General features: G+C 41.6%; 1 protein-coding gene across 1 annotated transcript in view; it reads right to left on the reverse strand.

Moving 5' to 3' along the window:
- The window catches only part of ADCY5 (adenylate cyclase 5), a 203,287-nt gene that overhangs the window by 56,657 nt on the left and 125,447 nt on the right, over positions 1-21,183 (reverse strand). The window contains exons 4-5 of the mRNA XM_066190271.1: positions 1,512-1,623; positions 1,206-1,333 (exon numbers count right to left, since the gene is read on the reverse strand). Coding sequence (XP_066046368.1) covers positions 1,206-1,333; positions 1,512-1,623 — 240 coding nt within the window. The remainder of the gene's footprint in view (positions 1-1,205; positions 1,334-1,511; positions 1,624-21,183) is intronic.

The raw sequence follows: 21,183 nt of genomic DNA on the forward strand, positions 1-21,183 counted from the left end.
TGTATTTGTGTTATAAAAATGAGGTTGAAAACTCAGGGGGGTACTGATGTCCTTGCAGAAATTCAGATGGCTAGGGATGTACTGTACCAAGCTCAGCAAGGAGGTACCTCTAGATTTTATCAAGCTGAACTGGAAACTCCATCAATTTACTTCCATACATCAATGTATGGAATAAGAGGAGAACTGCCGAGAGATCTTCTGCTTCTCTGTTGGTACCACTAATACTTCAGAAGATGCTTTCAGAATATAAATTAAAAAAAAAAAAAAAAAAAAAGAGAGAGAGAAGAGCAAGAGCAGGAGAGTCTTTGCAGCAGGGATGGTGTAGATAACAAGGTCAGCTCAGTTACCACCCAAAAGTGGCTGAACTTTGCACCTAAACTCGCATATACTCAAGATGATCATATAAATCTTCCTTCCCTGAATTCTGAAAGAATTGGCCTGTGGAAGCCCATGTACAATGCAAACAATATTCAACACTGTCTGTAATCCTCCAGGTAATAAAACTAGATATGGGTCTCCTATTGGTTACTCTCTAAATACAGGAATGCTCTGGACTGACAGACAGTTGCTTGTCCGACCTCAGGAGCAGGCAAAGCATCACCACAGGTTTTAAAAGAAAAAAATAAGGATAGCGCAGTAAATGGAAATAAAGGAAAAAGACCATGAATCTGTCCCAGTCTGGGCCAGAGCAACTTCACGCTGTATTTCAGTAATTAATTTAACTAAAGTGAGAAAGTCTTGAATCTGACCCTTTTGGCACAGGGCCACATGGAGAAGGATTCACTGAACTAGACAAGACAGACCTTAGTGGTGCAATTTTAAGGTGAGTAAAAAACTGGTTTAAAGACATAAAAATGAATGGTGACTGAAATTTAATAAAGTTATTATTAATCCTCTGAATTCACAATTCTGCAATTTACTGGAATCCTTCTTTGGGAATGAGACGTCCAGTAACTGCAGTAACCTTTGCCTATCTCATCAAGAGACTGAGTTCTAATATCCACATGACCATATGGACACAAGTGCCTGCTTCGTTGCTGTCAAACCTTAACAGCATTTTGGTTTTTTCTTCCAGCTGGTTTCCCTTTTTGCTGGCCAGAGTTCTCTGGTTTGGTTACCTTGCTCCTAATATTAAGAGGAACTAACAGGAAAGAGAATCTCCTTGCATCTGTTTTGAGCTTCCCTATGGGGAGTATGGTACTTACGAGATGGCCTCTATCATATCCATTCCCATTTCAACACAGCAGTGTGCATGGTCAGCTCTTGCTTCTGGCAACCCAGACACACAGTAATAGCAATCACCCAGGATCTTGATCCGTAAACAGTGGTTCTCCTAAAAAAAAAAAAAGAATAATAAAGGAGAAAGAAGTATTCAGCTTATATTCATGCTTGCAATAGCTTGCCTTTTAGGGCAGTGAGTATTTAAGAAATCCAGTGAACCAGCACAGTATGTCATTCTTGCAACAGGAGAACAAAAACAAGAGGAAACAAAATTATAATAGAAAACTTACAGCTGCAAGCTTATCAAATCTGGCAAAGAGCTCGTTCAGCGTCATGACCAGCTCCTGGGCAGTGCACTGGGAGGCCAGACTGGTGAAACCCTCAATGTCTGCAAAGAGGATGCTTGGGAAAAGAGAGGGGAAAAAAAATAAAGTGTTACAAATTTGTTACTGATATTTGTGTAAGTGTAAATTCCATGGTAGAAGTCTGGGATTGGAAGGTATGTAGGGGTGTCTCAGCCTCAAGGAGATGAGCAGCCCTAATGGCAGCTTATGACGAAGCCCCCGTCCCACCTGCAGCACGCAGGAGCTCCTCTCAGTAAGGCTGCAAGCACAAAATGCCCAATGTGCTGCCAAATGACAACTGCAGACAGGGCCAGTGGAGGCCAACTGTGACATAAGGATATCACATCACACGTCCATGCAAGATGGACCGGGAAAGCCCTGTGAAAGCAGCCTGGACTCTTTTGAAAGCACAATTATTTGAATCACAAGTATTATTAATGACTCTTTGATTTCAGTGAATCAGTATTAATGCTGTGCTACAAGGGCAACAGTGGGTTATAGGTTTTTTTTAAACTGCACAAAGATTCTGTCTCATTGACAATTGCAACATGGAAAATACTGACTTGCAACCAAACCCAGCCGTAACGGCAAATTTAAAACTATTCAGTAAAACAAACAGCAGACTTCATCCATATAGATCTAAGATCAAATGTAGACATGCACACACATTTATATAAATAGAAAATTCATAAGCTCTACTTGTATATTGGAACGCTTATCCAGTGGTTGATTTGTTCTTTGAAGTTGATTATTGCCATCAAGATGTACTTGGAAAAGAAATTAAAAGTCTAAATAACAACCACTTTGGAATTGTTTCTTCTTTGTAAAATAAAACTCCAACATGTTTTAGGCAAATTGCAGAGGTATGTTTTCAGCTGGAATTCCCTGCAATGCCTTCAAGTCAGAAAGCAAAACCAACAAAAATATTTTCACAGGCATTTTTTTGCAAAAATCCTGAAACACATTTAAATTCTGGCATGCTTTTCATATTTTCCATCTAGATTTCAACTCCAATAAATCACCAACCAAACATTTTGCATTAAGTACTTCTTTGTTAGTCACACTGATGCTAAAATGTACAAGAAAAAAACAAGACGGGAATGCAGGGATGTCTGAATCAAAATATATTTTGCCATTTTAAAACACTTGAGAAAACACACAAAAATAAATCAAGATTCCACATATTTACAAATAAAAGTAAACCTCCTGAAGAAACACACTTGAAATCAAATGAAAGCTTAGACAAGTCTGTACTGCTCATAAGCAATTTAAGTATGTGCTAATATGTAATGTACAAATGGGAAATGTCTCCAGTTCTGGTGGCAGTAACAAAATGTGTCTTGTTGCAAGCACATTCCTCTTCCAACATGGGGCAAATTGCAAATCACTCGTTTTTGAACATGCTCACACTCTGCTTGGGTGCATGTTGCAATAGCTTTGTGTTAGAACAGGAGAAATCAAGATCAGCATGTTCAGCTATCAATGGGTGTATCTAAAAATATTACATAGGGATGCCCTGAGCCTTCTCCTCATGCCTAATAAATGTGGATAAATGACTGAGGTTGCTCCCTCCATTCCCCATTACGATCATGCTAGATAAATGGACCAGACATTTCTAGAAGTGAAATGCTGGCAATATTTTCAACCACACAAATGAAGCAATCCTCAGAGACCTATGGAGCTGTTCTACACACAGATTTGTGTCAGCTAACCGAGCACCTGAGTGCATTACAGCCAGCCAGCTGTGTGACCTGCCCTGCCACCAAACAGCTACACTACTGAGTTATTGGAAGACTCTCTCTGGGACACACGGGCTGCAGGGAATGGAAAACCTCATCAGGGTATGGAAAAGACTGCATGTGAGATGGCAGAAGACAGAGCAGCTATCTGGTAGAGCAGCAGAGAGGACAGACACACATTTGTGTCAGGAGACTGGAGAAAGAACAGGACACAAGGGTCAGAGAAAACAGCCCTTGAGAACAGAACCCAGCCTGAAGCCTCCATCCTCTGCTCTCAGCAAGGAACTCTGAAAGCCACTAAATCACATTTTACTCCTCTGCCTAATCAGTCCCCTCCACACACTCCTGCTGGCACTGCAGCTCCAGCAGCAGAGACCCCAGCCAGGTTTCTCAGCCCCAGCCCTGCTAATGACCCACAGGGGACAAACAGAAACCAAGGGACTTCTGTTCCTTCTGTTATTAGCCCTTGTGACCCATAAATTCAGCTTGGTCCCTGTAAAATACCCAACAATCCAGCAGGGACTAGGAAAAGAGATGCCTCTTAGAGTAGCCATCAGGGAACAGCACACAACCCTCATCCTGTGTTCAGTCAGAGCTGTTATTTGAAAACGAAGCCTGTTATATTTATGTCCTTAAACACACAACACACACAGTGAGATGCCTGAAGCACCTCCAGATCCTGCCAGTGCATCTTACCCAGACTAGCAGCCTTAGAGATCAAACACACAGCTTCCCACTACCCTTAACTCCTCACTCCACACTTCAGTCTTACATGTCAGACTACCCTTAGCAATGAAAAGATTTTATTAAAGGACCACGGTGCTGGTGATTGCGATGAAGGGCCCAGCTCATGCCAGCTATTTGTCAGTCTTCCGAGGTCATGCCATTTCCATGCTGGTGGGAGGACAATGCCAGTAATAGGCCTCCCTTGTGCCAAAATGTGCAGTAAATGACAGTGGTCAACAAAAGGCCAAATGAAATAATCATTGTATCTATGAAATATCATGAGATAAGTAAGGCAGTGGTTTAGCAGTACTATTAGCTGAAGCCGATTAGAAGGGATTGACCACACAATCTGCAGCCTGGGCATCAGCAACTATTATCAGCCCTGTGTCCCAGTCCCTTCATCTGGGAGGCTACTGCTTTGTGGAAAAACCAGTTCAGCATGTAATTAAAATGTTGTAATGGTTTCAGAGCTCTTGATATATTTTCCACTCCATCACTGTCTTCAGATTTACCATCTGATTGGGTTTTGTCCAGCAGTAACCAGGGTATGACCTCAAAAAATACAGAAAATGGTTTATTTCTGGGAAAGACAGAGAAGAAAAGAGGAGTTATCATTAATTTTATATGTATTTTAAAATTCTTTCTGTTTTATTTTGGTTGAAAAGTACCACAAATTGTGTTTTAGGGTAGAGGTGAATACTTTCCTAAGCTCCTATTTCAGTTCCTATTTCCAGCAAGGACTGGCTCAAGATTTCATAGCTGTACAAGGCAAGCTCAGTTTTGTGCCTGTTGCCCTATGTGGCTCATGATACTAACAGGAAAAAAGGATGAAAAAGAGCCTGATGGCACATCTGCCATCCTCCCCTCTGCTTAAGGATCAGCCTGGTACCTGCCTGTTCCAGGCAGAGGAACAGGAAAGGCGGATACAGGGACTGAACACCCCATAGCTGCTGGCTCCTATGGATTCCAGCATGTCTGAAGGGCAGCACAGGGCAGGATGGGCTCACAGCTCCAGCTGCTGCTGCTGCCATGGAAATGCCAGTCTCTGCCTGAGCTTGGCTCTGCCCAAAACCACCAGGGCACAGCGGACTGCAAGGCCTCCATGAGCAGGATGTCTGGGTGCTTTGTGCACAGTGCTTCACAGAACTGCAAAGGCAGACTGAATTGAAACAGAGGGAGGCACAGCTGGGATGCAGAGACAAGAAGAGAAAATTCCCAACCTGCTGAGTTCAGCTTTCCCATTTTATGGTCCATAATGCAACAGTTAAGGTATACCTGGACAAACAGCTCTGGGACCAGCAGGAGCCTCAGAGCAACATGCCAGAGATGAGGTCAAGTCCATCCCACTGCAGCTGGAGTCCCACCACTGCCGGTCCTTTAAAACTATCTCCTGAAAGTCAGGTGACCATTGCACTACTGATGTACCCTGAGGCAGAAGCATCACAGGATCTTTGGGATGGCAAAAGATGGCAAAGGAGAACTTTCTTTGCAAGTGTACAGGAAGGGAAGAGATTTGGCAGAAACAAAGAACATAAGGAGTAAGAAGAGCTAAGGACAAGGTGGGAAGCGGAAAACCACGAGACGTTTAAAAACCACACGCATCTACAGAGAATGATTTTGCAGTGCAGACAAATGTCTGGAGCTAATACAGTTATCAAAGGAGGGACATGACACAAGTTTCCCTGCAAATGCAAGATTATTCAAAATGCTAAATTAAATCGTGAGTGCTTCTAATGTAAAAACAAAAAACCCCAATCGTGTTCTATTTCAAGCCATGTGCGTGCCATGCACGCCAGCCACAACATAAATCAAGCAAGGCAAGAAACACAAACCCTATCACCATCACAACGGTAATGCCAGTCATGAATATAAACACCATGTGTTGCTGGAAACCAAACACCACAGGCACTGCATGAGAAACAGAACAAAAACCCAGACTCGGTGAGCTTTAATGGCTTGTAATAACTGCAAAGTGCTTTTGACTGGATCTGAACCAAAGCCATGGTATTTTACCACAATGAACACTACCTACAAGAGAAGAAAGAGTTAATGTTCCATGATAAAATAATCACTGTTCACTAGAAACAAGCATTCATAAGCAAATGTGTAACAGGAATGCCACTGGCTATAGACACAGTCTGCCCTTGTCAGTGAGCTCACTAGGCTGGTGGGTGAGGACAGGGTCGTAGGGTGCTACAACACCATCCACTGCAATTGCTGCTGCATGTCATTGAGTCATACTGTGAATAAGGAAGAACAAAGAAGGATGGACCAGGATGAAGCTGACAAAACTCTCACTTGAAAGGCTGGGTCAAGCTCTTAAAACCAAAGTAGGTTTTCAGAGAACCACAGTAATGTTGAAGTTGGAAGGGACCTCCAGAGGTCATCTTGTCTAACCCTCTGCTGAAGCAGAGCCAGCTAGAGATGGTTACCCAAGACCATGTTCAGCTGTATTTTGAGTATTTCCAAGGTGGGAGCGTGTCTTCAGCATTTTGGTAAGTGAGTCAATTTTTGCACTTGGATGTCTGTTTAAAAACCACTTCCCCTCCAGCACTGTAAGCCCAGAATTATTTTCCAGCTCCGGTGGCATAAAGATAGCATTAAGTTCATCTAGAAGTTCCTGGAATGGACAAGACATCAGGATACATCCAATCTCCCCTTCCTAGCTATGGCTACTTGGGGATGAGATGGCACAGAGATCCTCTGTGTCTTCTCCTTACCCTGTGCACTAAATAGGATTCCAGCTTCCAGAAACACTGAGAACATCTCATCATGCTCTTTCCCTGCCAAATTTGATAGCAGCAACAACAACTGGACAAACCAAAAGAAGCTGAGGACAAGTTCACAGCAGTGCCACAGTGACCGTGGTCAGGCTGGAGTGTGTCTGGGAAAAGCAACACTAATGTGAGCAGGGGCAGCAAAGCCCACCTAGGGAGGGTGAAGTGACCCCCACAGATCATTGTGCTGAGTGACAGCCCAGTGACCAGTCCAGCAAGCTGCTCCTAGACTATCTCAGGGCTCAACAGCACGTCAGCCTGGCTCCCTGGGGATGCCTGCGTGGCAGGCTAAAGACACAGTCTTAGAGATGCAAAAAATGTTCTCCAGAACAGCAGGACATCAGACAGACCAGAGGTTACAGATTTTCCTGCTCCTACAGTCATGGGAAAAAACCAAACACAACAGTAAAAAGATACACGCTCTACCTTAAACTTATATGGTCATTTCAGAGAAGATCCATCTAGTATTGGAAATCACCTATTGTTTCAAATGAGCCCTAGCACTGCTGTGGCACATGAGCTGGCACAGCTCTCCCTTGGAAAGCAGGACTCAGTCTTGCACCATGTTGCATCTTGAGATCAGTCCTGCTGGCTCCCACTTGCTAAAGAGAGTGAGAAGGCACACACATACACAAACGTTGTGATAAGCAAAGGAGTACTGGTGAGAGAGAGAGAAAAAAACCACAAAATAGGAGGAAATACACAAAAACCCCCTACAAAACCAAAATCGTGGACAACTGTGAGCCTTTTCACCTTTTCCTTTACAACAAAAGGCAGGAAGCTTCCCTCCCACCCCTCTTCCAAAGCTGCCAAAAATATAAACCAAGCTCACATGCCATATTTGAGAACTTCAACCTGCAAGGCCATACTAAATGACTCTAGTGACAGCAAAAACCAACAAAGGAGCAGGAGACCAGATGGCTCTGGTAGACACTGGTGGCAACGTGCAGACTGCCATCCACAGCCACTGCATGATGACAGCCAGGCTCATTGCAAAGATACAAACTGCAGAGCCCTGCTTTGACTTGCTTTTCCCAATTTTGCTCTCAGGTGAGTATTACTGGAGGTCAGAACTGCCTGAGGGGCTCATCTGGGAGATGCACATCTCCAGCACAAACACTCCACATTTGTGGCTGCAGCTCTGTCTGCGTTAGCAGTGCTGGGAATGCCCCATGGAAAGGACCTGACCCTGCTGATGCTCAGGAGCTGCTGAGAAAAACGGCACCATACTGTCCATCATGGTCAGTGCTGCTCACCTCAATGCCTGTGGTCTGTCCCTCACTGACAGCACAGGAAATGAGAAGAAATTTAGATCCTGAAATCACTAACTAGAAGGGGAAAAATGCACCAGTTGTGCAAAAAAAAAAGTTTTTCCATGATCTCCCTAGGTTTGCAGTTTACAAGCAAGAGCAGCATCCCCAGTTACTAGAACTTAGCTATAGCTAGGTAACATCAGTACTTCTTTTTATTTTATTTTACTTTATTTTATTTTATTTTATTTTATTTTATTTTATTTTGAACGTGCAAAACTTGCTATCCTCTCCTTCTAAACATTTGAGTTACAAGATTTTCCTATTTCAGCAGACTATATTTAACCAGATTGATTTTTCACTGGACACAAGAGTAATAAATAGTCTTTTGGGAAGAAAAACTACTTGAGGAAGGCAAAACCAAATAAAAATAGATATGCAGTGGCTACCAGCTGAACTATAGGTGTGACACACTATAGATGGCTTTGAGATGAGTGAAAGGAAATTTAATCCTCTGTCACTGCCAAGTGAATTAGATGTTGCTGTCTGTCAAACCTAAAAAAGAGACCCAACCATTCTAAATAAGACTTTGTGTTATTTAGAAGGAGGAAATTCAGATCTTTTTCATTTCTCTAAGAAGGGACTGATGAGAATGCCAAATTTTTCCCAATCGTTCTGGTCAGGGGTAAAAACCATGCAAATATAAAAGATGTCGAATCCATTCCATCTCCAAGGAAGTTTAAGAGGGTAAAGTTGAAGGATAGGGCCTTTTGCAGGAAGGGACCATGCACAGTGCTGATCCCAGCCACGTGCCTTTGCTGTGGCTCTGGGCAAGCCCAAACCCACCCATCTCTGCCTGACCAGAACAAAAGAGCTGGCAGGTCTATCCAAACTGGAGCTGAATCCACCCCACACCAAAACAAATCTCAGATTCATTTTTGTTCCACAAGATAGCCTGAAATCCAGAACTGCGTGTAAAACAGAAAGGAAAAGCCATATTCTGGTTTTCAAACTTCAGGTGTGTTTTTTCCTTTGAGCATTGCTGCAATCTGTTTTCTGGGATTAGAGCAATCTCTGATACCACAATCCTGCTGTAAACCAATAAGTAGGACACCAGAGCTAAGAGAATTCTGAAAAAAGGGACCAACGCAGTTGTAGTTCTGTGCAGGGCAGGAAGGCACTGTTCCTTCCTGCTTTCTCTTTGAGACAATTGCAAAATTGACTGAAGTTATAGAAGCAGCTTGGTAGGAAAGAGAAACAGCCAAAAATTTGAGCATTAAAGAAAAAGAAAACCAGTTGCAAAGAGACTGTGTGCCAGCAATCAATTGGTTGTCAGAGAAGGCAAGAGAGTAATATATTCTGTCACAGTTAACAGTTTCACAAGTATATCCTGGCTCAGGCACATGGCACAGAGATGAAATTGCCTCTAATCGGGTCTATGATGCTTTCTGTTATATATTGCTCAGGTCTTTGTATTTGATGGAGAAAGAATGAGCTCTTCATGGCTGTGAAAACTGCCTTCAGTCTGTTCTTCTCTGGTATCACGGATATTCAAGCAAACAATGATGCTTTTGTACTCCCTAACCAAAGATCTGTGGTAATTTCTGCATGCAGCCATCACTTCAATCTGACCTTACTTCTCCGCTTTTCCCCCAGCTTTCCCAGTGTCCTGTCCTCTTGGGATTTATTTAATTTGTCATTTCAGCAAGTCAGAGTTTTCCCTCTGGAAAGTCACTACATAATAAAAACATTACATTAGTATATAAATGTCATAATTTGAAACTTTAAGGAGCAATTGTGCCTTTCCCAAAGTGGGTAGGTAGTAAAATACAGACTCCCAATGGATCAGCTGAGAAGGGACAAACATTGTGATGCTCTGTGTACACGATTTCCATTGGTAGCTTATTAGATCAATAATACAAAGAGGCCATTTGGTGGGAAAACTGAGTGCTGAAGAACATGAACATGAGTCTTCCTGCCCTTTTCGGAACAGTCACCATGAGTGGACTCGCTGCCCCCTTGCTTCTATACTTTTAAATGTAGTTGAGCAGTTGTGTTTTTAAAATTACACTGTAAAGAGAAATAGGCCCAAAGCCTTTAGAGACACTTAACTGTGCACACTATATAATGGTCACTTTTCTGAGAAACACCAACGAACAACAGTGGAGAGGAACTGCAAAATGAAGACATAATTCTTCGTCAGGTATTCTGAAAGTTAAAATGGCTGTCCAAAGAAAAGGGTACAGCTCATTAACTGAGGGTTCAATGTTATTTGATTAATAAACAAACCTGATAATAAATTTAATAATAAAGCCCATTCATGTTTTCAATGACAAGGGAGATTGGCTGCAATGCCAGAATCAAATGAAAAGGAAAAAATCTTGCAGGAAATTGAACTCGTTATCTGGTTGTTGTACACTGCATTAATTTTCCTTACATGATAAGAACCAGTAATGAATAGACACCCTCAACTCACAACTAAAGTCTCCCAACTTTACAAGGGCTATAATTTAACATTAAGGGTGTTTTTTTTCCTTTTTAAGATGTTACCTACCATCACATCTGAATTGACCAGTGGCACTTGGGTTGATATCTATCTTAGGTTCCCTTAGGTGATGCAAAACTCCAGCTTCCACTGAGAAACAAAGTAAATATAATGAAATTCTGTACAATTGGTATCAGCAGTAAACCCATTCCTCCTCAGAAGGCAGTTCAGGTGAGTTACTGCATAAGGATTTCTATGCAAAGACGGTCCTTCAACAAGGAATATGAAATTTCGTGCACCTCTTCAGCCCCTAACATATCTCATATTCCAAATACTTGGCATATTTCCATGATATCATAGAGAGTAAGCAGTGACATTAAGCAACTGTTTAAATTTCATCAGTGCTAGAGAAGCAAACCCACACTATTTTCTAGAAACACCAGTATGGTATATAGATAAAATACATAAAGATGCTCAAGGTGTCAAAGGAAAACCCTAGCAAAGCAGGAATGTGGATCCTGGCCTCCTAAGTCCAGGAAACATCCACACAAACCCTACTCCTGACATGCTGGACCAGGAACTATGGTGATGGTAGGTCTGCTCACTGCATATGTAAGTCTCTCTAACTTTCCCTTAAATCTCCCCTGATTTTTGCAATCAGTGGTTTCTTCTCATAATGAAGCAGACATATAATTTTAACTTGATTTCAAGAGAATTACTGTAATTGCTACCACCAGAATAATAGAGCTGCATAAAAAGAAATGGCTTTTCTCTCGCATTTTCCAATGGAAAATTTAATTTCTGTGTTAATGCATTAAGATATTTCACTAAGTCATTTGCTTGCTACTCTCAATATTCTCAAAATATTATCATCAAATGTAGTTCCAGCAAACAGCTATTAGTTTACCAATGTACTGATATCAATAAACTCAATAGAGTCTGACCAGAACTTTTCTAGAGCATAGAAAGCCACCTTGGAGACCACTTAAAACATAATATGGTAATGTGTCTCATAGCATAAAAATAAGAGGAAAGTTGCTGTTTCAGATCTTTCTACATCTACACAAAACCAGTCTAGCTCATTTCTGCTTACTTTCTATATCACTGCAGTAGCAGCAATTTTGGTTTCCACAGAGCCGCATGAAATGGAATTTAAGTGCCAGCGAGGACACATGCCCATGTGAAGTCTAACACAGCTGGCAATAAAATTGTGGCTAAGGAGGCACAGGACAGACAGGCTGGGACTTTCCCTGCTGGGGATCTGGGGAATCCAGAGCTGAATTCACCTGCAGAGAAGGAAGGAGTTTGAACAGACTCCCTCAAGCGAAATGTCTTTTAGAGTATCCATGTTAACAGCCACACTGATTCTGTCCCTAGCACTGATACATTCAGGTTTCTAACAGATGCCTTGGATTAGAAAGATTTGCTCTTGCAGACAGGAGTAGCCATGACCGTAGTAAAGCGTTTCTCAAACACACCCGTGTTCTCCCCGGGGCTCTGTGCTGTAACTGCAGGAATTGATGTGGTACAAGTTCCCAGCGTGAACAGGGCCTGGGGCTGTCAGGCAGATCTGGAGCAGTGCAGAGGGCAGCAGAAGGAAACGGAGCGTGCAAACGGAACACACACCGTAAAAATCTTTGAACAGTCTGGATTTTGCAAGATGCTCACTAAGGCAAATGGCAGCTGTGGCATTTGGTGTTTGTATGGCTGGGTTAAATGCTCCTGTAGCTCAGATATCAGGAGATGATTCCCTATTCTTACACACCAAGCCACTCTCAGGAAGCCTGAAAATGCTTAGCACAGCGACTCTATTTCTTATATACCACAATAAACAAACTTGCAGAAGGGCTAGATTCTAATAGCCACTGCAAAGAAAGAAAGAAAGAAAGCAGTGGTGGGGGGGTGGGAAGCACAGCAGCCCACACAACATCAAATGCTGGTAGGCTCAGTGCTAAACAGCAGATGATTCTTACTGAATAAGTGCCCTAGATTTTGCAAACAATACAGGGAACAAAAATAGAAACCCATTTACATATTGCTGTTAATAACTTTATTTATAGTGTCACAGCCAGAGCACAATAACTGCAGCCATGGCTTAACTTGAAAGCCATTCACTGTGGAAGAGTCAGACAGACACTGTTTTCTCAGTCCTTATGCAACTGAAAAAAAATCCTGCTAACAACATCCAGTCACCAAAATCCTTGTAAACAGATCCAGAAAAGAAGTTAAAAGCAGTCAAAGCTAAAAGCACATCGTCCCCAGGATGCCCTTGGCTTCTGCACCTTCTGGCTACTTAGGACACGCTGTGGCTAATCGAAGACCAGTGGGGCTAGAGACCATGGCAAGTAATTCTTTACTTCAGTGTGAGCCTTGTGACAGCACCTTACAGGACTACTTGACTGTTGTTTAATTTACTTCTTTGGTTGTTATTTGTTTGTTTGAATTAAGAAATACTGACAGGGCTCAGACTAAGTCAGCAGCTAGAGTAAGAAACAGTATGAGTCCAGCATTTAAGAGAATCCCTCCCACATCCGTGCTGCCATCGACATGACTGCAGCCAAATCTTACCTGGGAGCCAAGATTCCTGCCAGCTAAAATACCACCAGCCCGACACAAAAAACTGGCATATCTTTAAGGTACGGAAACATACACAGAAATTTGTATCTTTGATTCCGCAGTATTTTGCAAATGCCTGCTATTTCTAAGTAAATGGAGTGAAACTGAAAGCAAGACAACAATCTCCTAAGAGTTGTCACCCAGGATGTGAGAAAACATGGATCTTATTTTCCCTCTGCCTGAATCCAGCCTGAACTGGACAACCAGCTATTTTGGATAGGGAACAGGGGTGCCCTCGGGACCTCATGCTGCAGCTGCTCATTACATATAAAATACTCAGAATAATTAGAGGCAGAGACAGCGAGTGCTCCGCTCTGCCCTGCTGATTATGGTGCACGCTGTGACATGGGACAGTGGGATTCAAGCCGCTGCTCCGGGGTTTGATTCTTTTATAAAAAAAGGAAACAGAATTAACAAAAGAGAATGAGGATGCCTTCTTCATTTATGGCCTCTCCTAGGAGATGTGGCCTCAAGCGCCCTCTGGCACATGGGAAAACTGAATTCAACCTACCCTGGTGTGGGTCGGGCCTCCACGCTCCCGATGAGCACAGTGTGCCTCATCACTTGTGCCTCTCCAGGCCTTCGCTACCTCTGTGTTGTACTTTCTGCCACATGCAATGTCCACCGAATGAATTAATTCTCTGGGTTTCCATTTTAGTGAGGCACAGAAAGATGCCCCTCTGGCTCGGCAGCTCAGCTGAACTCCCCCACAGATACAGCCAGTGCCCACGAGGAGCCAGCACAGCGTGTGTGCGTGTGTGTGTCTGTGCACACTCCCTGCTTGCTCCTCAGAGCCTTCAAGACGTGGTCATCAGGACATTTCTGCAATGGGAGCCAAGCATTTCTGAATCTGACCAGCTCCACTTCCAAGTCAAATTAAAGAACTCATTCACTGTCCATCGCAGGTTTTAACTTTCCAGACAAGACACCATTTTCAGTTCACTCCTTCCCCCATTGCATACTCGCAAGAAAAAGCAGATGAGCAGGTAAGCCACACCTGCAATTTCAATGTCCCTGGGCTTTGCAAGGAATTTGTAATCACTTCCAATTTCAACAACAAAATTTTACTCAGTCTGCAGCTGAAAATTATATTGTACTGGATAGTAAGAACAGAATATCAGTTACAATTTACACTCTGTAACACAACTTTGTACATGAGACTTGTCATCCTAAACTGTGATCTGATGGCCACTATTCCTCAGAAGGGTTGAATCTTGGGGAAGAAAGGCAGGGACGTGTGTTTTTTCTCATTTTTAATTGAAACAAAGTAGAACAATTAAATGAAAAGGCCTCTTTTTCTCTTGCTTGGAAAGGAAATGAATCTCACAAAGGGGCTTACAGTAGTTTTGAATGCAATCCAGAACAAAAGGTTCCAAATGAAACAGAGTAACTATACTTTTATGGATCAGCTCTTGGCATTTGTTGAAGCCTGATCTGTAACTGCAATTGCTCAAGCTCCCCTGAGCAGAAGCCAAAGTTTTGTTTGTTTTGTTCTACAAATTGATTCTTATTAGCTGATTCTTTGGAAACAGCCAAGGCACAAAGCAGTGGCGCATTGGTGTGCATGCTCCTGGGAATGGAGGCTCTCCACCAGCACTGCTATGGCACATAACTGTCCACTATCTACATCTGGTTTCCATTGTCCCTTCTCTTTTCCTCCAGACATGCTAACAATTGGTAAGTTTGCTCCTTTCTTTCTAAGTTTTTTTTCTCTTCCCCATATTTTTTGCCTACCTCTCCTCCCCACTAATATCCCATCAGCTCTGTGACACAGGTTCTCTCAGTTCCTCCATGCTCCAGGGAGTTACAAAGCTCTGAATTGCTGCTTCATTCAGCACTGATGTATAGGTCTGCCAGGCCTTGGAGATAACAGAAATGAAGTAGTTGTGAGAAGAAGAAGGGTTGTCCTAGTAACCCTCTGTTAGCAGCATTCCCCACAGTGAGCAGGAATGGAGCCAGTGTATGATCACACTCTGCAAAGAATCATGCTTAAATTAAAAACCTACCCAAACCACCACCATAAAAATCCTCAAAACAATGAGCTGACATGGTGGATCTGTACTCTGTTACTACTGTAACTCTGCTGGGAAATTTTCCCACTGCCTCCTACATGCACCTTCCTCTTCATGTGAGAGGACAAGTCGTGCTTCCAGCTGCTTTGCACAGCTACTGCTGGGACGAACAGGGATTTACAGCTGATCCTACAACTCAACAAATCCCTGGACACCCAGCCTTCTGCGTGCCACTTACTGGGGACATCTCTGCAACAGGAGGCTAGGAGAGAATATTTTGCTGATGGTCACACAGATCTAAGTTTTATGAACAGTCACACCAGGTTTTTCATCTTGGGGGTCTGTTCTGTAGAACTGTAGATAAGGAAGTTGATTTTGAAAGTTGATGATCCTCCTGTATATTTAAGGCATAAGTTTAGGAAGTTGACTCAAAAAACAGACATGGCTACTGGTCAAGAACATCCTTAGATTTTTCTAAGGGCCTTTGAGAACCTCAGATATTTCCCAAAATCACACACAGCAACCACAAAGAGCTTGGCCGGTCATGGTATCAAGGAAGATAACACCTATATTGATATATTTTTAAATATAAATTGCTTTTGCTTTTTAAATAGCATCACACAGACACTTCCCAATCTCTGAAAGCTACCTGCAAACTTCCAAGTCCCAAGAATCTTCACAGTTTTACAAATCCTTATTCCCACCCCCAATTTAAAATTGTGCGCATCCTTCTTGGACTTTGTAACAGAAACACAAATGTGCACAGAAAAATCTCAGTTTTCTAAAAAGAGCACTTCTATCATTCCACAAGGGCAATGCCATGCCAGTGGAATGTGTGTGATGAAATTATTTAAACCTTCGGTCTTTTGCCTCGTTTGCTCTTTTGTGCAGTCCTCTGCTACTCCTCATTTCTGTTAGTTCTGTTTCTGAGGTGACCTGTTCTTAGCTTGGTTTCTTACAAAAACTCCACTTTTGGAATGCAGACTGCACAGTCAGTACCAACCTCTCCCGAGCTTTTTCACCGCTGGGTATAAAGCAAAGTTAATAAGAAAGAGAAAGTTTAGAAACTACACTATGACTTTCATTTACTGGAGGGCACAGACTCAAGTTAGCAATGGTACTAACTTGAGTCACAGGATGCCAGACCACTCGAGAGCTCTTCTCCACTAATTGGTTTCAGCTTTTGTCTCTTCATTATTTATCCAGTGTCAAAATTATATATACACCAGTAGGAACAGATGCACAAATTAGCAGCAATTGTTGGGGGATATAAATATAGTTTTAAACAAGAGAAATTAATCCATCCCCATCCAAAACTATGCCTGTTTTATAGCTTCTGTAAGAGAGCTTCTAATAGTTTTGCAAAGTTCCCTGCATTACAGAATAAAAAGTTTAACTAATTTCTGCTTTTCAGTCATTATCATCTAGGGAGGAAGCAAAAGGTGGGATGATGATTTTAATAAAAACCTCTTCAAATGTTATATAAACTCAATGTTCTTAAAACCACTTTGCATGTTAACTACATGACAAAGCAGTTCATCAACTGAAATTTCACAAAGTCTTTACAGGAGAAAAGCAATTCTGTAAAAGCAAATCTTCACAAAAGAAAAGTTTTGTTCAGAGAATACTCAATTTTTCTTGTCAAGGTTACTCTAGAGTAGAGAGGACTGGGAGTGAATTAGTTGAATAAATATAATTGGATGGGGATTTTTACTAAAAATTTGATAGATTTGTTTTAATCAGCCCAATCAGTAGTTATATTTATATTTTAAAAAAATTAATCTATTCTTAGTACTATTGAAGAAAAAAGAGAACCCAAATAACCTTGATGAGTTAAAATTCTGCTCTGTAAACTTCTACAGGCACCTTCAGCATTCTCACCAAATTACTCTTCACAGTATTTCATCATTAAAACATCTAACACTCTTCAATCCATCACCCTGTGAACCTCCCAGGCCCTCGTGTAAACTCAGAATAGCAGGGTGTGAATTATACATCACAGGCCCTTCCTAATTGCTGATGGCTCGCTGGTGGCTGCAGATCTGCAGTCACCTGGCACACTGCACTTGTGGGATGTTATCTTTATTCCAGCACACGTGTTCAGGGAGTGCATCCAGCGGGGTGCCCTGCAGCCAGTTATTTATCTGGTTTGTTCTTCAGAGGGTACAAGGCTCGCTCACGCCCCTGAAGACACCAGGGGTTCCCAGCAGGGACCATGATCACAGTATATTCCCAGTTCAAAGGGGAAGATCACAGAGGAAATGAATACTTGAACAAGTTAGCACATATTTGTTCTTAAAGGTTGCTGTGCACATGCACAAAGAAGTAGATTTGCTAAAAATCTATAAAACTGCTGTACTTTTTGGCTTCAAAGTTTTCATGACTGAACCATCAATACATTTATTATCGAGAGGGAGTGATCCTGGGTTGAAACATCCCCTGTAATAGTAACACCCAGACTTATTGCTGAGCTTTGGGGTCAACTCCAGGTGTATCAGGGCTGCAAAGTAAGTGAATTTCTTTACATGTGAATTTTAGCGTGAATGACAATCTCCAAAAGACAGATGAAATTTCCCTCTCAAAACCAACAAACTGATAAGGAAGAGAGAAGTGATTAGTGGTGGTAAGAGCAGAATATTTCACCTCCATCCAAGGGTGAAACCTACTTCTGCACTTCCTTAAACTTATTGCTAACTTGAAAGAAAAAGGAAAAATCTGCAACGTTAAAAAGCAAAGATTCACTCACACCTGCCAGGCATAGGTGAAACTCCCAGGAGCTGGCTCTTGACAGAGAGAGTTCCTGCTTAGGTAAAATTCACTGCTGTCATTTGGGGAAACACGTGGGCAGGCTCATTTTCCTCCTACTCACTTTTCTCATCCTACAGATTCAACCAGAAATTACAGCAATTAAATGCTCTGAACTCACATGAAACCCAGTTACCCCTCACCTACGGGCAAAAATAACTTTCTACTGCCTGTGGGCACAAGCATTGAATAAGGAAAAGGAGGGAGAGGTTGTGCCAAACCTTGATTCTGAGAAACAACCAACCTACCCATCAACATACTTTGGAGGAAATCGAAGCTCATGGCCTGGCACAGAGAGCAGCAGCAAGGATGCAAGACACGGAGAAAAGTGGCTCTTGGGCTTTCTCTTGCTTAATGCTACTCTTCCCTGTTTTTAAACAGAAACCATCAATTTTCATTCTGCCTCCCCACAGAAAGGAAAAAAGACAAGGAGGAAGGTGGTTAATACAGTAAATATTAAAATTTTTAAAAAAGTTACTGCTCCTGCCCTTTCCTGGCAATGAGGCCTTCCAGAGAAATTAAAGCTACACAAACTTTGGCTGAGATGAGGGATTGTGTAATACTTGAAAATACTCACAGAAGAACTGTCAGAAATTTATACCTGCCATAATGTAATTTTATTTGTTAAGGAGCATATGTCCTCCACCACCAAGAAACATTAGGAACGGATGTCCTGCATGTGAGGACAGTGGGAGGAGGGAAGAAAAAGATGTTTGCTTAGTTGAATTTTTCCTCAAATGTCATAGTTCACAATTCCATAGAACCTTGCAATCTGGGAATTTAAAAAACTTTATAAGCAACTAATTAGGCATCACAACACCTAAAAGGTGAAGAGGTTAGGTTGACACAGCTGGTCTGTGTACCCTGAAACTCAGCCAAAGTGCAACTATTTGGCCGTTTTTAAGGGGAGAACTTTTTGGTGTTAGAATGTCATTAAATCAGAAGATGAGTTACAAATGTTTTTCATTTAAAAAGCTGAAAGTAAATGGTCTTGTTTCATTTCTGCAAATGGTTTAGTTCAAGTTGTCAAGAAGTTTAAGAAACTCTGAAAACAGGTTGATGTTGTTAATGTTGTTGAGTACATGATTCATAAGAATTATGTGAAGGGGTGAAGAGAGGAAACTGTCACTTTTACTGCACTTGGATGCCAGCCCTAAAATAAGCTTCTAGAAACAGTTCATCAAAGGAATTTCAATGACAAAGCCAAGCTTTATCCCTTCACAGAGGACTTCAAGCCTCCTTTTATAGCACAGAGATTACTATATTTGGCCAAACCTAGATAACATTAAAGCCATTATCACTGCAATGAAACACTATAAATAGCAATAGCAATGTAAAACACTTAAAATTCTGTCTGGGAAGCATGATAGATAAACAATATTATCTATGCATAATTCAGGGCTGGTCTATCAGGCATAATCTCATTCATGACAACATGAACAAATTTAGTTATATAATTCACCTTGTTGTTTACCCAAAATTACTTGCATAGTCTTGGGAACTCCTTTCCTGATTGCTTTTGACAATAGACTTTATATTTAACACACACACACATACGTGGGAAAGGTCAAATCATGCTCTGAGGTTCTGGATTTGTCAAAGTTAATCGTCATTCAATAAATCAGGACAGGAAACTTTCATTCTCTGTTTAAAGGTTCTGTTCATGTGCATTGAAAAAGAGTGTATTAACCTCAAACATTTGCTTCTTCGTTTTGTCACCACACTAAAATTTTCAGAAGAACATAATCCTGAAACAAATTTTGCTGCCAAAAGTTACAGGAAATTATATTTTCATTGTGGATAAATTAGTCTCTGAACTTTACTTTCCGTAACAATAATCAGGAGATTATGAACTCATTTGCAGGAAGTCCAGATAAAAAGATTTGCTCAAAAAAGATTGTCTTTTGCCCATTCAGGTCAAAAAGACCACAGTATTCTGCATTTAAAAAATCATCTTTTCCTTATGGAGAGATAGCCCACTCTCTAAGAGAAGTGTACCACAGTAAGCAATATCATAGCAGAGCTGCTCCTTATTAAAGGATCATGGCCATGTTTTACTGACTTACTGCTGGTACTTGAGGAAGATCTCTTCTACACAGGTTTAAATCGACTTCTTTTTTCTTAAAGAAACAGAGAAAAAAAAGGTGCGTAATCTCTTTCTCTAAAAACAAACAAACAAACAAACAAACAAGAATCCACCCAGAACCATGTAACATAGAATCTAAAACTAAGCATATAACAGCAGAACTGTAAAGTTAAGGGCATTTCATTTTTAAACTAGAAAAGAAAGCCTACACACATTAACTTCACATAATTTTAGATTAACATTTTCTGCTGGTAGAGTGGTTTGGGTTTGGTTTTTAATTAAAATTAGAGGTAGTCCCAAAAGCCCAGATCAAATCATCCCTGAAAATTAAAATATTTTATCTTGTCTGGAAGAGAACTGAGTAAGCCACTTCTCCCACACAAAGTGTCAAACCAGGCTAGTGCACGAGGCTTTGCTCCTGTGCCTCCTGAGTTCAAAGGACCCAAGTTAAACCCATCTGGGTGGAAACCTCCAGAGTCTCATTATTTCCATGTTGACAGTGGGTTTGGAGAGCAACCTCACTCTGAAGATCCAGTAAAAATCAAGATGTCAGGTTCCAGGCATTAAGATGACAATCAAACTTTAAAATCAATAGATAACAAAAAATTCCCATCTATTATACTTTCAGTTAAAATCTACCTTCATACACAACCTGGGAGAATGGGGGAAAAAAGAATCGCTGAATACAGCTGATGGAGAAGGAAAATCCACACCTCTGTGCAAACACACAGACCTTCCCACTCCTCTCAACTGCGAGGAAATGCTCCTGCTGATAAATCATCAACAGGAAGCCAGATTCAATGGCTGGGCACAGCACCCTTGCACTGACTTCACATACTTTTCAATTGCCTTGACACAATAACCTTTAGCTCATAAAAACTTAGCTCTTATGACATTTTTGAATAGTGACGAACACAAACCAGAACTGCTTGGAGCATTCTCATCTCAAAAGCCTCCCCTTGAGCATTTCCCTGTGCAAAGCAAAGAGCATGCTTGCTTTCATTCAGCCAGTTCATTAATCAGCATCACGGAGATGCCACCTCCCCCCTTCGTGGTGTTTCTGTGTGCACGTAAATGCTTCAAAATCATCCACAGTCATTCCCGCTAGAGGTGGTTTCAGTG

This window comes from Chamaea fasciata, unplaced genomic scaffold, assembly GCF_029207755.1.
Source record: "Chamaea fasciata isolate MVZ Bird 193981 ecotype frontalis unplaced genomic scaffold, bChaFas1.0.hap1 SCAF_8, whole genome shotgun sequence".
In the NCBI taxonomy this organism is placed as follows: Eukaryota; Metazoa; Chordata; class Aves; order Passeriformes; family Sylviidae; genus Chamaea; species Chamaea fasciata.